Genomic DNA, 15936 nt, shown 5'->3' on the forward strand with positions numbered 1-15936 from the left:
AAGTGCTTTAACAAAATATTAGTTAGTTGTACTTTCCCCCTAAAATGTTTGTTTGATTTTCTATTGAATTTTGTTCACATACAAGGTGGAAGATTTTATATATAAATATAAATAAAACTTTTTACAATTGTATCTTGCAAAATAGCAATAGAAATGCTGTACTTCAATAAAATGTAAATCTAATTAAAATATTTCCAAAGCACTGTTTACAAAGAAGCTTTAAGCAAATCATCCATTATGGTTGTGGTGTTTAATTATAAAATCAAATTTTAAACAAACCAACAATCTGCTGCCAAATCACATGGACACTTCATAATCAATAGAAAATATTAATGAATACTAAAACCAGCAGCAATAATACACAAGTTGTCTAATTTTTCATATTCTAAAGTTACAGCTCATTTCATAACTGGTCTAAAAATTGACATACAAGTGATAATGTTGGAAACGTACTTTCATAAAGAATGGCAATTGTTAAAAAACAAAAAAACAAACAAAAAAAACAATAGCTTTCAAAAAAGTACTTTCCTAAACATAATATGCAACAAGTGAAAACAAAAGAATTTAAAAGTAGCCAACTTATTGCTGATATGGGTTAACAAAAAAAAAAAATCATTAAAAACAGGCAACACTATCCCACCTACTACACACTTTTCTCTTTCCTTGTGCATGCAGACACACAACTTCTTTAGTCACTGAAGATTATTTTACTGAAACAACAAGTACTAACAAAACCTCTGTACAGATTTTTTCATTCGCTGCGTTCTTTTGGCTCTCTGTATTTCATGTGGATGTAATCAAAAATGTCCTTCTCACTGTCTACCAGTAAGGGCTCTCCAGGGACACCTACAACACAGCATGAGGGTGAAAATGTATTTGCTGGAATTTAAATATAAAACTATAAATATTTCAAAAAGCCTAGGCTGAGAAGTAAAATTGAAAGAAAAGCATTAGAACAGATTTCTTAGTAAAGGAAAATAGTAAAATGGGACATTTTAGTTGATAAGGAGGCTCAAATGTTTGAGCTTACAAAATATTTAAAAACCTTTTCATAATGAGCAAAACAAATCTAATAATTCTCATATAAACAGCATTAGATTATAACAGTAAATTAACAAACAGGTTAATCTTGGTCTTTGGAATAGATAGCTAATGAACCTGAAGACAAGACTTCTTTCTTTCTTTCATTTTCTTACCAGTGACTCCTAGTGGACGAATAGTGTACTCATTAAGGGTGAAGCCTTTCTCAAGTGCATGGGTTCTCATATTCTTATTAAATATATCACTTCCAGTGAAGTAGAGCACACCACAGTAATATTGATCCTTAGGAATAAGCCTGTAGATATAGGAATAGTGGGAAATTTAATTGTATTCACAGTAAAAGTCCACTAATATAACAATTTATATCATTTATAAAAAAGGTATGCATCTTAAATGACTATTTATTATTGCAAAACAGCAATAAAAAAAAAAATCAAACATTGTGCAAAACAGGACATGCAAGACCAAATATATTAAGTTACTAAAATAAGTTAAAAAATAAAATGTTACAGAATGTATATTTTATGTAAAAAAAAAAAAAAAAAAAAAAAATCTGTATTATAAAATTATAGAGGTATTATAAGCTTCATGTATAATTTTATAATGTGGGTTGGGCTTCACATTGCACAGTAGCACACAAATAGTAAATAAAGTCACATATGGTGTAGTGACCCCCTAATTCAAATGATTGTACACTGCAAGGCCAAAAAAAAGCTTAAGAGCTTATGATTGGATCACTATTGTAGTGATTTATGTTTCAGCTGGAAACATTTCACCTTAACTGATGCAGCGTGTAACTTCTCATTTCTTTAACAACCATGTTAGAAAATGTATCCTGTGACCATGAAAAAAATGTTACACAGAAAAAGCAAATTATTTGCCTGAACCAAGCAAAGAAAACAACTAAAAAGCTCGCTGAAATCACTGGAACTGTCCAGTGCATTCTTAAAACCTGGAAGAACAATGCTGAACTGTAAGCTTTGCAGGAGAAATGTGGTCAAAAAAAAATCTTGAATGATCTTGACATTTTTAACAAGACTTGGTAAAGCCACATCATAAAAAAGTAAAAATTCAGTAGAAAAAAAAACAGTAATGTAATGCAATGCAATGTTTAATAGTAAAAGTAAGAGCATTTCTACATGCACATTACAACAAGACCTTACAGGACTGGGACTAAATAATGACACAGTTCCTGTTTTCGTATTGTCTGCTGCGAGTTTATTGCCTGTGTCAGGGTTTAATTATATTGAATTATTTTTCTTTTTATTGTTCTAATTTTGTGCTGCTGTATTTGTTATATTTTTCAGGCTAAAACAGCAAGTGGAGGAAACCCACATATACAATAATCCCCCTCTATATCGTGGTCCCAGTATATCACAGATTTTTATTTGGAACATAAGTATTTTTTTCCCCCTGGTATATCGTGGTATCTGCAAACCTTATAGTGAATTGTTTTATGTTGAAATAAGGTAATTTATTAATAAAAATATAATTATTAACTACTAAAAATAAACAATTAAAATAAAAGTAAAATTCTAATAACAAATACTGTACAGCGTAGCGCTGTTTAGAAAAGCACGGTGCAGGGATGCTGAAAATCAAAATACAGTACAGCTGGAGGAACGAGTGTGGCCAATTGGAACGCCCCAATCATTTAATCACGGTTGTGATTGGCTGCTGGCTATGCGTGCAGTTGGGAAAGGGAAGCAGAATTCTCCAGCATCCCAGTTCTTCGCGTGTCACTGTCCCGAGTGTTTCATTTTGTTCTGTGTACGCTGTATTTTTACGGTTTTTCTGTAAGCCCTATTATGTCGCCCAAACGCTCTGCATTTTGTAAGGCTTCTGGCAAGGAACATACATACAGTACTCACTATAAATGTGATATTTCTATGAATTTAACCAAAATTCATCTCGCTATATGCTTGCAAATGTTTTCTGTGTGTGTTTAAAGAGAGGGAAAAAAAAAAAAAAAAAGCATTTGGTGGTGGCGTCTGTGTATCGCGGATTTTCGTTTTTCGTGGGTGGTTTTGGAACGTAACCGCCGCAATAAATAAGGGATTACTGTATTCTTAAAATTTACCCCATATTCAGCCCAGGGTACATAACCAACTATGGCAAACATTCAATACGTTAGCTGCATTAGAGCCCTCACAGAGGTCACAAAGCCAAAGCTAATGCCTAGGCTTGCCCACGGGAGAACCACTCCTCTCCGCTTCTCATGTCTAATAGGTTTGCTCTCCTTAATGAAGCACCCACTGAAAACCTGAAATAACTCTGGTTATATGAGACTCTATATTAAAGCATGTGAAATTAGCAAGACCTTCAAGAATTAAGCTAGTCCAGCAGCACTGGTTAGGTGTATACCAGGAGTCATAGCACTGGGCATAGCAAGAAATCCTAGGGTCTTAGGCAATCATATATTCTTGGGAGTTTTTGTTATTTAGGAGCTCATGTTATACCCCATCGTACGTCAGGGCTTACTATGAATAATAATAGTCTAGAGGTGTGTAAATTAGCAGAGGCTATGCCCGATGCAGTAATCTACTCTGACCCTATCCTAATGCTAATTGGCTGATCTGCTGGATGTCTAGGTGGTGCTCCAAAATCCATGAGGGCTTTATAGATAATTTGAGCAGTTTTGACAGCAAGACTGGCCTGTTAAGGTGGGACGGTGTCCAACACACTCAGGAAGGTCCTGTTCTCATTTCTTGCAGCATAGCAGTCTCAGAGCAGGCTAAGTTAATTTTGCCAAGGCCAATGAGCAGACAAGCAGGCTAAAACAATCATCTGCTAACTGCAATGAGTTGTCAGCAAGAGTTCACAATATCAAGACTGTGTCTGTTCCCTTACCTAAAGAAAAATATAGAAAAACTCAAAATTTCTATTAGTAAACATTAGATCTCTTGTATCTAAAGCACTTTGTTACTGAAACTATTAGTTTAATGTACTATAGACACGTACATCAGGCTCACCTAACAGGCAGGGGAGGACATATCACAGTTAAGTATGAAGGTAATCTAGGTATCACAAAACCCTATACAAAAATTCAACACTTTTGATGTTCCTTACACTAGCTTAACATATGTAGCCACAAAAAAAAATAAGACTACTGAGACGATTTCACTAACTGTTAATGGGGCCATGCTTTGAATACCTTTGTGAATGTGCAGATTTCATTTCAAACTTGGTTGTTTCACTTAAACCATTAATTGTTGGAAACTTTAATATTCATTAATGTTCTGAAGATAATTCAGAAGGTCCTTTGAGAACAACAGTTATATCCATCCTAAATTCAGTATGGGTAAATCAGAATGCAATAGGACCCACTCACAATCTCATTCTAACATTTGGATTAAATACAGAAAATATTGTCACATTTCCACACTCTGAAGCTATCTCAGACATGCCTAAACCATCCTGATGCCCTAAATTTCTGGTTGGAGTCACGTCAATTGGTGATACTCACTGCTGCTGGGGATGGCTCCAAGACTATGGAGACTATGGCGCTAGCTTTGAAGTGCTGGTGTTAGGGTCGGTTTTGAGATCAGGTCTCCATTTGACGAACATTTGATGGCTTTGTCAGGAAGGAATTCAGAAATTACGCTGATTTATAAGGTGCTCAAAAGCTCCTGGTTATCTCCACATGAAATACATATCTATGTAGAAAGGACATTATTCATAATAACACTCTCTGATGTCACCCAAATGAGGATGGGTTCCCTTTTGTTTGGTTCCTCTCAAATTTTCTTCCTCATATTGTCTCACTGAGTTTTTCCTTGCCATCATTTCCTTGGGCTTGCTTATTAGGGATAAATATAAATTTATTTTTAAGCTTTGTAATTTTTATTCTGCATTTTAATATTTCTGTAAAACTATTGTGAGACAATATCCATTGTTAAAAGTGCTATACAAATAAAATTGAATGGTGTGCCCACAATCAAACCACTTGTTAGTGAGGCTAATCCAGAAAAAAAATGACTTCAATTTGCTAGGGAAAAAGGTCATGAGGTCTGATTCTAGTTCCAAAGTAATGGGTACATCAGGGTAACAAAGGAAACACATTAAATAATGCACCAGTGCATAACTGGAGCATAACTGCCTAATATTTTATGAAGAACTAAATAATTCTGTTTTGAAAGATAAGAAATGTTATTGATGGAGGACACAGACACTTCCACTGAAAAATAGTGATGCATAAATGTTCTCTTAGTAATTATTATGCACCTGATATCGATGCGGCGATGATCATAATCCTTCTTATTCTCATCACCAACTCCTCTTTGTAGCTGGCATACACCCTGTAGCAAGACAAACACAGTTATATTAGAATGAAAAAGAGACAGACCACAAGAGAAAGAGAATATGATCTAATCTTACCATGAACTTTGTATCTCCTTTGGACAAAGTATCAGTGATAAAGCCAGTAGACTCAAGGTGTTCTACCACTGCATGGAGCAGCCTGGGCTAGAGGAGAAGAGAATATGAAGATAAAAAAAAGGAACCACAAAACAAAGAACAACAAGGAAACAAGGCATTTCACCTGAAGCTGAAATTGACCAATTGGAATTATATATTTACAGTCCAGTTTAATATGAACACCTGCTCAGTTATGCTATTTATGCTATGTTATTAATTTAAATTAAATTTTATTTATTTGTAGGAGGGCCATCACTTAAGGTGCTATGGTACTTTTACACCTGCATTTTGGCAAGAAGCATTTCTAGCACAGCCTAGTTTGGGAACAGCACAACAGCAGGATGAGCGAGTTTGTCAGGGGGTGGTAAGATCAGTTGAGTGGGCCATCTGCTTTGAGCTCCAGTGGGTGAAGTAAAGAGCTGCTTCTTGCCACAGAAATATCAGAATGGGGAAAAAGTGTGATCACTGTCACTTTAACCGTGGCATGGCTGGTAGTGCCAAATTGCTGGTTTGAGCATTTCAGAAATTGCTGAGCTCCTGGGATTTTGACACAAAACAGAGTTTACAGACAGAAATAGTGAGAGAGGAAGAGATCAGTTCATCTTTCAAACCAGAAAAACCAAGAGATAAGAAAGAAAACTGATATAAACTGGGGGAATCGCGAAGTGCTTCCAAGATTTCTGTTAATAATGGGGAGTTCAAACAAAAAAACTTGTGTATAATTAAGTACTTACTTGTTTATGGGATTGGGAAGTAAAGTCTGGGTGAGTCAGCAGTATATCTATATCACCACTTGACTCTGCTCCTGAAGATAATGATTATATTCATCGTGTTTCAATAGATTCAAGAAATAAATGTTCTTTATATTGTTGCAGAGTTAAAAACTATTAATTCTAAAGTAAAGTAATGATTACAGAATGGTTTTAAATTACAGAGTAATTAACCTCGTCTGTAGCTGCCACAGATGGTGCCAATGTACTCCGGGTCAAGCTGCTCCAACTCCAGCAATATTAAAGCCTAGGGGGAAAAAACAGCTAAAATAATATGGTAATTTATTTAGATTTCCAAATTCTGAATTGATAAGAATATATTAACATAAATTACCTCCATATTCTCCATCTCTGAGCGAGGAATTCTCTTCTCAAATTCATCAAAATACCTTGACAAAAAAGAAAATAACACCAATGAACATGATTCACTCAGTTAACCCTCCTCTCTCTCTCTCTCTCATATATATATATATATATATATATATATATATATATATATATATATATATATATATATATTATATACACACATAATATATATATATATATATATATATTATATACACACATATATATACATATATACATATATACACATATACACATATACACACACACACACATTATATATACACTATATTGCCAAAAGTATTCGCTCACCTGCCTTGACTCGCATATGAACTTAAGTGACATCCCATTCCTAATCCATAGGGTTCAGTATGACGTCAGTCCACCCTTTGCAGCTATAACAGCTTCAACTCTTCTGGGAAGGCTGTCCACAAGGTTTAGGAGTGTGTTTATGGGAATTTTTGACCATTCTTCCAGAAGCGCATTTGTGAGGTCACACACTGATGTTGGACGAGAAGGCCTGGCTCTCAGTCTCCGCTCTAATTCATCCCAAAGGTGTTCTATCGGGTTGAGGTCAGGACTCTGTGCAGGCCAGTCAAGTTCATCCACACCAGACTCTGTCATCCATGTCTTTATGGACCTTGCTTTGTGCACTGGTGCACAGTCATGTTGGAAGAGGAAGGGGCCAGTTCCAAACTGTTCCCACAAAGTTGGGAGCATGGAATTGTCCAAAATGTCTTGGTATGCTGAAGCATTCAGAGTTCCTTTCACTGGAACTAAGGGGCCAAGCCCAGCTCCTGAAAAACCACCCCACACCATAATCCCCCCTCCACCAAACTTTACACCTGGCACAATGCAGTCAGACAAGTACCGTTCTCCTGGCAACCGCCAAACCCAGACTCGTCCATCAGATTGCCAGATGGAGAAGCGCGATTCGTCACTCCAGAGAACGCGTCTCCACTGCTCTAGAGTCCAGTGGCGGCGTGCTTTACACCACTGCATCCGACGCTTTGCATTGCACTTGGTGATGTATGGCTTGGATGCAGCTGCTCGGCCATGGAAACCCATTCCATGAAGCTCTCTGCGCACTGTTCTTGAGCTAATCTGAAGGCCACATGAAGTTTGGAGGTCTGTAGCGATTGACTCTGCAGAAAGTTGGCGACCTCTTCGCACTATGCGCCTCAGCATCCGCTGACCCCGCTCCGTCAGTTTACGTGGCCTACCACTTCGTGGCTGAGTTGCTGTCGTTCCCAAACACTTCCACGTTCTTATAATACAGCTGACAGTTGACTGTGGAATATTTAGGAGCGAGGAAATTTCACGACTGGATTTGTTGCACAGGTGGCATCCTATCACAGTTCCACGCTGGAATTCACTGAGCTCCTGAGAGCGACCCATTCTTTCACAAATGTTTGTAAAAACAGTCTGCATGCCTAGGTGCTTGATTTTATACACCTGTGGCCATGGAAGTGATTGGAACACCTGATTCTGATTATTTGGATGGGTGAGCGAATACTTTTGGCAATATAGTGTATATATACACACACATTTTATATATATATATATATATATATATATATATATATATATATATATATATATATATATATATATATATATATATATATATATATATATATACACACACACACTCCTGAGTCAAAACTGTAAGACTGGGGGAAACATTAGAAGTATTTGCATTTCACACTGGTAAATTGTAACCAGGTTGTAAGTACTGCTTCGAAATGCCAAAAGAAGAAACAAGAGCAAAACACAAAAAACAGAGAGCAGGCAATTTAATGAAAACTGAATTTAAACTCAAACAGGCTGATCAAAAGTTTAAGACTATAGGCCAAAAAAAAAAAACACAACACAACAGAACTAAAAGTGTCTAAAAATAAGGACTCAGTAGTAAGTAGCCCCACTGTTCTTGTTGATCATTTCAAACATTTCAGCATGCTTGATGCGACTGTTTCCAGGAGGCTGGTGGAAAAGTTTGTTCCATGTGGTGAAGATGGCTTCATGAAGGGCATCCACGGTCTGGAACTGAACCGTTTTTGCAAACTTTCCTTGCCATTCATCCCCAAACGTTCTCAAAGGGATTTAGGTCAGGGGAACACACAGGATGGTCCAAAAGAGCAACGTTATTCTCCTTCAAGAGGCGGGTGTTGTGAACTGCAGCGTTGTCCTGTTGAAAGACAGTAATTACCGCACAGACAAGGGCCCTCAGTCAAGAGAGATGCCCACCACAACATATCCACATAACCATCTGTTGTTTAACACCGCTGCACAACCTGAAGCTCTATTTTCCCATTGAAGGAAAAAGCACCCCAGATCATGATCCACTGTGCCGTGTAGAAAACATCTCCAGCAGGATCTCCTTGTCATGCCAGTAACGTTGGAAGTGGTCAGGACCATCCAGGTTAAGTTTTTTCTCGGCAGTCCCATGTTTGGTGCTCCCTTGCAAATTCCAAACGGGCAAGTTTGTGGCGTGGGAGGAGACATGGGCTTTGAAGACGTTTTTTGCTCTTTAAGCCCTTCTCTCACAGATGCCGTCTTATGATTATTGGGCTGCAGTTAGAATCAGTAAGGGCCTTAATTTGAGTTCAGTGTTCGGCTTGTGTCTTGACAGACAGCCCATTGGATCCTCCTGCTCAGTGCAGGTGAAATTTTTTTGGGTCTTCCACTTGACTTTTTGTCCCATAACTCTCAATCTTTTAAGAAATTTAAAATGACTGTCTTACTTCGTCCAACCTAGGGATGCCACAATACTCAATATAATATTGAACCGTTCAGTACGACCTCCACGGTTCAATATGCGTATGTGAACAGCGGTTTTTAGGTTTTTCCTTAAAACAATAACAACCATGTGTTTTATTACTCTCTAAACCACCCGTTTGTGTTTGCCTGTACTGTATGTCTATGCGCTGAGACCGACACACCTCCCCGTGAGTAAATATCCAATCAGTGAGTGCTAAAGTTAGGGGCGGTAACCATGCTTGTGACGCTGGTGTCAGATTTCACTCTAACTCCGGAGAGCGGTGAAGCAAGACAGAAATACGAGGAAGCAGTGCTGTCTTTCAAATCTGTGGTGTGGGAACATTTTGGATTTGTTGTGGACTATGATGCCGATGAAACAAAAATGCTAAACAAAAAAAATGACGGTGTGAAAGCACTGTTACACATGAGTTACCCACTCACATGGAAATACTTCCAACATGACCACACATCTGCAAATCCATCACCCCAAGATATCACTGTCTGGAAGCAGGATGGCAGAGCAGGTAACACAGGTACCCAAAAAGCAACAGTCCCTAGCTGAATCCTTCCAGCATTCATACGCAACTGGTTCAGAAAGACACAAAAAATAATTACAATATCATAATTGCTAAAGATTTGCAGCTGTTTTCTGTGATCGGTGATGTGGGCTTTCGGCAACTTATAAAAGTGCTCGAACTGCGTTACACACTACCGTCACATCCTTTTTTCCCGACCTTTACGAAAACACGTGCAGAAAAATCAAAACCGAATTGGCTAAAGCGCAAAGCCTTGCTCTAATAACAGATCGTTGGATCTCGGGGGCAACAGAGAATTATCTCACCGCAACTGTTCATTACATAGTTGATTGGGAAATAAAGAGCACCATCCAAAGCCGTCTCCTGTAATAAAGTCATACAAGCGCTAATTTTTATATCTCACTATTTTTAGTACACTATGAATGTGTACAAGTTGATTTTTGCATTGAAGTAAAATAAAGAGAATTGCAACTAAAACCAGTTTTTTTTTTTCAACTTAACATACTTACTGTTCCTGTCACCTTAGCAAAGAATAATAGAAAAAAAATTTGCCAAGCCATCCGAACCAAACCGAAAACCGTGGTTAAAAACCGCGGTACTTATTGAACCACGGGTTAACTGTATTGTTGCATCCTAGTCCAACCTAGGCAGCTATGGCATGTTGCGAGAGGCCTTGCTTGGGCAGCTCAACGATCCTGCCACGTTCAAAGACTCTTGCTCTTGTTTCTTCTTTTGGCATTTTGAAGCAGTTCTTACAACCTAGTTATAATCCACCAGCGTTAAGGCGAATACTCGTAATGTTTCCACTGGTCTTAAGATTTTGTTCAGGAGTGTATATATAAATGAAATTTGAGTATGCACTCACTTCAGGCCAATCTGCTGATGATGGTTTAGCTTGTGTTCAATCTTCTTTAAATCTGAAAAGTGGGCCAATTCCAAGGCCAAATTGCAAGACCATGTTCATGAAGGTAAACAATTCAACAAATTTGTTAATTGGTGAATACAGAGAAAATACAAAAGTACAAAAGACAAACCATCTAGGGTCTTGACACCTTCATCATAGAACTTCCTAGCAGCAGCTGGGCTAAAAAGATAACGAAAGATTATAAGCTGGAAGGTATAACAGGTAGATTACACATAAATAGCTGTTATATAAACCAAAATGAACCTACCCTATTCCAGTCACTCTAGTTAAAAAATTGATAGAGGAGCTGGTGTCATCATTGCGAATCTACAGGTGAAACAGGTAAAAACAGGACACCAACAGACAACATGACAAGCACGATAAATACATTAATTACATTAAAGTTCAGACCTATGCACAAGGACATTATGGCTGAGTCCTATTTGGATAAAACTATCAATTAAATAAACATGTGAAATTAAGACCTTTTCCAGTTTGCGGAGTTTCCCTGTGGTTAAATACTCATCAATTTTCTCAGCAATCTTTGCACCAACTCCATCCTGAAGGCACAGAAGACATTTACATTTACTAAAACTCATCCTTTCCAGGTATATTATTCTACAGGTGGCAATGCCCTTAGTATTAACTTCAACACATATCAGCAGACCACATAAAATGAATAAATAATACGAAAACACTACTTACTTACCAGTTTTTTGGCTTCAGTTCCACTTTTGATTTTATGTGGGTACTTAGCAATCACAGAAGCAGCTTTTCTAGAAGGAATGCATGAAATAGTGTGGGTCACATCTGCAGTATCACCATTCAAACTGATGTTTATCATTAATCTAAACAGATAATCAAATAGTGTAGGCCATAGCAGTAAAAATTAACCAAATAAAGATTTAGTCTTAATAAGTGATATGTTGTTGATTTACCTGTATGCATTGTACTTATGGATTGCCCTGTTTACATTTTTTTCATAATTGGCCAATTCTAAAAGAGAAGAAGAAGAAGAAGAAGAAGAGTTAAAAAAATAAAAAGAGGAGAGAAGAAAATTCAAGAACAATTGAGAAATGAAGATTAGGTCAAAGAGGAACATCAACATTAAAGAAAACAATTTTTCATTTACTCTTATACACACACACACACACACACACAAACTGCCTACTATAACCTCAGATCCCTGTTCTTGGCTGACAGCAGTGGAACCTGATGTGGTCTTCGGGTTTTTTTTTTAGCCCATGTGCCTCAAGATTCTGCCATGAGGTAGCCATCCCATCAGCTCGAATCTCTCATTAACATGGCGTTTTCGCCCGAGAAACTGCTGCTAACTGTATGGTTTTATTTTTCACACCATTCTGTGTAAACTGATAAAAAAAAAGCTAAAGCTTGTGAAACCTTTGTCAAGTCTGTTATTCTAGAAAACAGACATGTATCGTTACCCAGGCCAGCTAACTAAAATACATATATTTATCGACAGATTAAAGCTAAACGTTTTCAATAAGTATAATATAAGTCAGCAGTGTCACTAAAATGCACAGACCGCAGCGGGAAACAACCTTAGCTAACCAACGCAGATAGCTGGCTACCTTCATTCATATAACTACTCAGACACCTATATTCTTTGTTTGGACTGATAAAGCAATCCAAAGCTCACCAATAAGAAAGTCCGTGATTCCCTCATTTAAAGTTTCTTGCGGCGCTTTCCGTTTGCTCATGGCTGCTTTTGTTGAATGCTTCAGTAACGAATTGCTTGGATTGTTTTATTTAATCTATATTAGACGAAATTACTCAGACACCAGTTAAAACCTCAAAAAAGCGATTGCTCACAGCACGTCGCAACAATAAGACGTCATTAATGCCCCGGATGACTCGATTTAGACAGCATATGTGGTTACCCGATCGGCGAAGCGACCTTTCTCAAAATTCCTAAAAAAACACGACTCCTCAAAATTTAGAAAACCCTATATGATAATCACAAGATTCTTAAATGAAAACTGATTTTCCTCGATTACCTACCTATAAATTAAAACGATTGCACACATTTTTGTGTTTATTTGTGCTTATTCGAGCGGACCTGAAAAGAGTAACAATGGTGTTCCTTTTTGAGAATACTACAAGTTCACTCCTAGATGATTCTAGAGGCTCTAGCACTGCTGAAAAAAAAATATTTATACGGAACTTTGAAAATCATCAAATGCAATAAAAAGGACACAAAGACATCTCTGTTTACTGGGAAATTGGAATGATAAGAAAATGAATTTAATTTATATATCGCGAGGTATTATTTTTTTATTATTTAAACCATAAATGCATTATAACTAATTTTGTTATCTGTACTAATTCTTGCACTTTCATGTAATAATGTAATTATGTATTAGTTTACTTAATGTGTTCAAGAGAAAATTACAAATATAAAGGTTTACCTGATGTGGTGCCTTGTCCGATTTGCGCTGCGCATGCGCCATATACGCAGATCAGGTAGCGATTCTGTCACTGTAACACGCATGCGTGAACTGTTTACGGCGCAAATCGATCCGGTATATGAGGTACCAATGCCACTAATGCCCTTTTATTTTCTATTAGTTACACAGGTGATAGCAACTTATTTTAAGTAACGATATTTCTGGGAATTTCCCTGTTTGGCAAAAAATAATTAAGCTAAGCCAGTTGGCTTAAATAATTAAGCTAAGCCAGAGTTACAACACTTAAAAGCAGTGAAGTACATAATGCCATTAAGTTTATAAATGAGTTTTCTAAGGTTTAAAGCTTAATGACTAATAAGAACAAATGTGCACTTTTACATTTTCTTTACTAATATGGAAGTATATTCCAGACAAATTTCTAAAGGAATTGTGAATTGTATCTGCAATTGTATATTCTATTTGTAGATGCATTAATTGTGCCATAATTCAAAATAAAATACAAATCACATACCATATACATTTTTGTATATGTACATTTTAACAAACATGCAAAGTCCATTTAGAATTACATCTCCCATGTCTTATAAGATATGTCCCTGTCATATCGAAATAGCAAAAGAATATGTGCTCTTACGGAGCCTGCCATGATTTGCAAAATCGCAAATCTCTTTGCAGTTGCATTTCCTAAGTATACTCCCGTGCCTTGAGATAGGACTATACTATGGGGCTTGTTTTGATTTGGAAGTATTGCTAATTGCGACTCTTGTGTGGTTCTTTTGGCATTATTTTTCCCTGATATCAGCTCGGAGGCAGTGCCAGACAGTGCAAATCGGACTTCTTCTCAAATATGAACCCTGATATTATCTCTGCAAGCTACTCCAGGAGAGCCAGATTTTATTTGTTAACTTGCTCAATATTGCATGGATTTCATAATCTTAACCTGCAGTGTTTTTTGTTATCGTCACTATTTATTATTATTATTAGTGGTGCTTGCTATGCAAAGCATCACTATTACTATTCCTCATACTTATTATTATTATTATTAGTGGTGCTTGCTATGCAAAGCATCACTATTACTATTCCTCATACTTATTATTAGTGGTGCTTGCTATGCAAAGCATCACTATTATTATTCCTCATACTTATTATTATTATTATTATTATTATTATTATTATAATTCTTCTTCTTCTTCTTCCGTACAAATTTTGTCCGCTAACTAGTCCCGCACCGTTTGTCGTAGACCCACGAATGAGGTGTCAAATCGTGCGGCTTGTTCGGGAAAGATGTGCTATGACTTTTATAAGCGATCGGAATTCCGGTATTCCCGCTATGGAAGCTCAAAGTGGAATTTTGTCCCATAGACCTCCATTATAAATGGTGGAGAGTTCCAAAAGTTTTGACATCACAAAAGTATTGGCACCCTATGTTAAATGCTCATGTTAAGGCTAATGATAATGTTAATGATTATGCTATTGTTAATGCTCATGCTAATGCTAACGTTGATGCTAATGCTAGCGCTAATGCTAATGTTGATGCTAATGCTAATGCTAGCGCTAACGCGAACATTAATGCCAATGCTAAAGGTAACGCTAATGCTAATGTTGATGCTAACGTTAATGCTAACGCTAATGCTAACATTAATGCTAATGCTAATGTTGATGCTAACGCTAATGTCAATGCAAAAGCTAACGCTAACATTAATGCTAACGCTAATGCTAACGCTAATGTTGATGCTAATGCTAACGATAATGCTAATGTTGATGCTAATGCTAATGCTAACATTAATGCTAATGCTAACATTGATGCTAATGTTATTGCAACATACACATGTTTATATATCAAACCGCTCAGCACAATGAGGGGAAGTGAGTGACGTGTGTCCGGTTAATGTCACATCACGTCACGTGACTCCCACCCCCAGGAATTATGGGAAATCGCAAAATTAGGGCAATATACACGTGACATTTCAAACCGTTCAGCACAATGAGGGGAAATGCATCATGGAGGAGTTTTGCCACGGCAAGCACCACTCACATTTTCTTCAGGAAATGTACATGTCTAGTTATTATTATAATTCTTCTTCTTCCGTACAAAATTTGTCCGCTAACTAGTCCCGCACCGTTTGTCGTAGTCCCACGAATGAGGTGTCAAATCATGTGGCTTGTTCGGGAAAGATGTGCTATGACTTTCATAAGCGATCGGAATTCCGGTATTCCCGGTACGGAAGCTCAAAGTGGAATTTTTTCCCATAGACCTCCATTATTAGGGTTCCAAAAGTTTTGACATCACAAAAGTATTGGCACCCTATGTTAAATGCTCACGTTAAGGCTAATGATAAGGTTAATGCTCATGCTAGCACTAATGCTAATGCTAAGGTTAATGCTAATGCTAACGATGATGCTCATGCTAACATTAATGCTAATGTTGATGCTAATGCTAGCGCTATTGCTAATGTTAATGCTAACGCTAATGCTAACATTAATGCTAATGTTAGCTCTAAAGCTAATGTTAATGCTGATGCTAAGGTTAATGCTAACGCTAATGGTAATGCTAACGCTTACATTAATGCTAATGCTTACATTAATGCTAATGCTAATGTTTATGCTAATAAATGGTGGAGGGTTCCAAAAGTTTTGACATCACAAAAGTATTGGCACCCTATGTTAAATGCTCATGTTAAGGCTAATGATAAGGTTAATGCTCATGCTATCGCTAATGCTAACATTAATGC

The 15936-nt window shown here is 37.1% G+C and overlaps 2 protein-coding genes across 4 annotated transcripts in view; both read right to left on the reverse strand.

The window, feature by feature from the left end:
- The window catches only part of LOC131353269 (uncharacterized), a 230517-nt gene that overhangs the window by 96560 nt on the left and 118021 nt on the right, over positions 1 to 15936 (reverse strand). The gene's annotated exons all lie outside the window — the stretch shown is intronic.
- On the reverse strand, positions 232 to 12635 carry polb (polymerase (DNA directed), beta). 3 transcript variants are annotated; one of them, XM_058390176.1, is made up of 14 exons: positions 12436 to 12635; positions 11714 to 11771; positions 11485 to 11551; positions 11261 to 11335; positions 11044 to 11102; positions 10906 to 10955; positions 10737 to 10788; positions 6562 to 6616; positions 6402 to 6474; positions 6192 to 6262; positions 5419 to 5505; positions 5266 to 5339; positions 1197 to 1336; positions 232 to 846 (listed from the first exon to the last, which is right to left on the reverse strand). In XM_058390176.1, exons 1-14 carry the CDS (start codon positions 12494 to 12496, stop codon positions 752 to 754), a joined length of 1017 nt encoding a protein of 338 aa, XP_058246159.1. In that variant the 5' UTR covers positions 12497 to 12635; the 3' UTR covers positions 232 to 751. The 3 variants fall into 3 exon arrangements, with proteins under 3 accessions (XP_058246159.1, XP_058246161.1, XP_058246160.1); XM_058390178.1 differs by lacking the exon at positions 232 to 846 and adding an exon at positions 4508 to 4615; XM_058390177.1 differs by lacking the exons at positions 232 to 846; positions 1197 to 1336 and adding an exon at positions 1343 to 4615.

The sequence above is a fragment of the Hemibagrus wyckioides genome, linkage group LG05 (assembly GCF_019097595.1).
Source record: "Hemibagrus wyckioides isolate EC202008001 linkage group LG05, SWU_Hwy_1.0, whole genome shotgun sequence".
NCBI lineage: Eukaryota > Metazoa > Chordata > Actinopteri > Siluriformes > Bagridae > Hemibagrus > Hemibagrus wyckioides.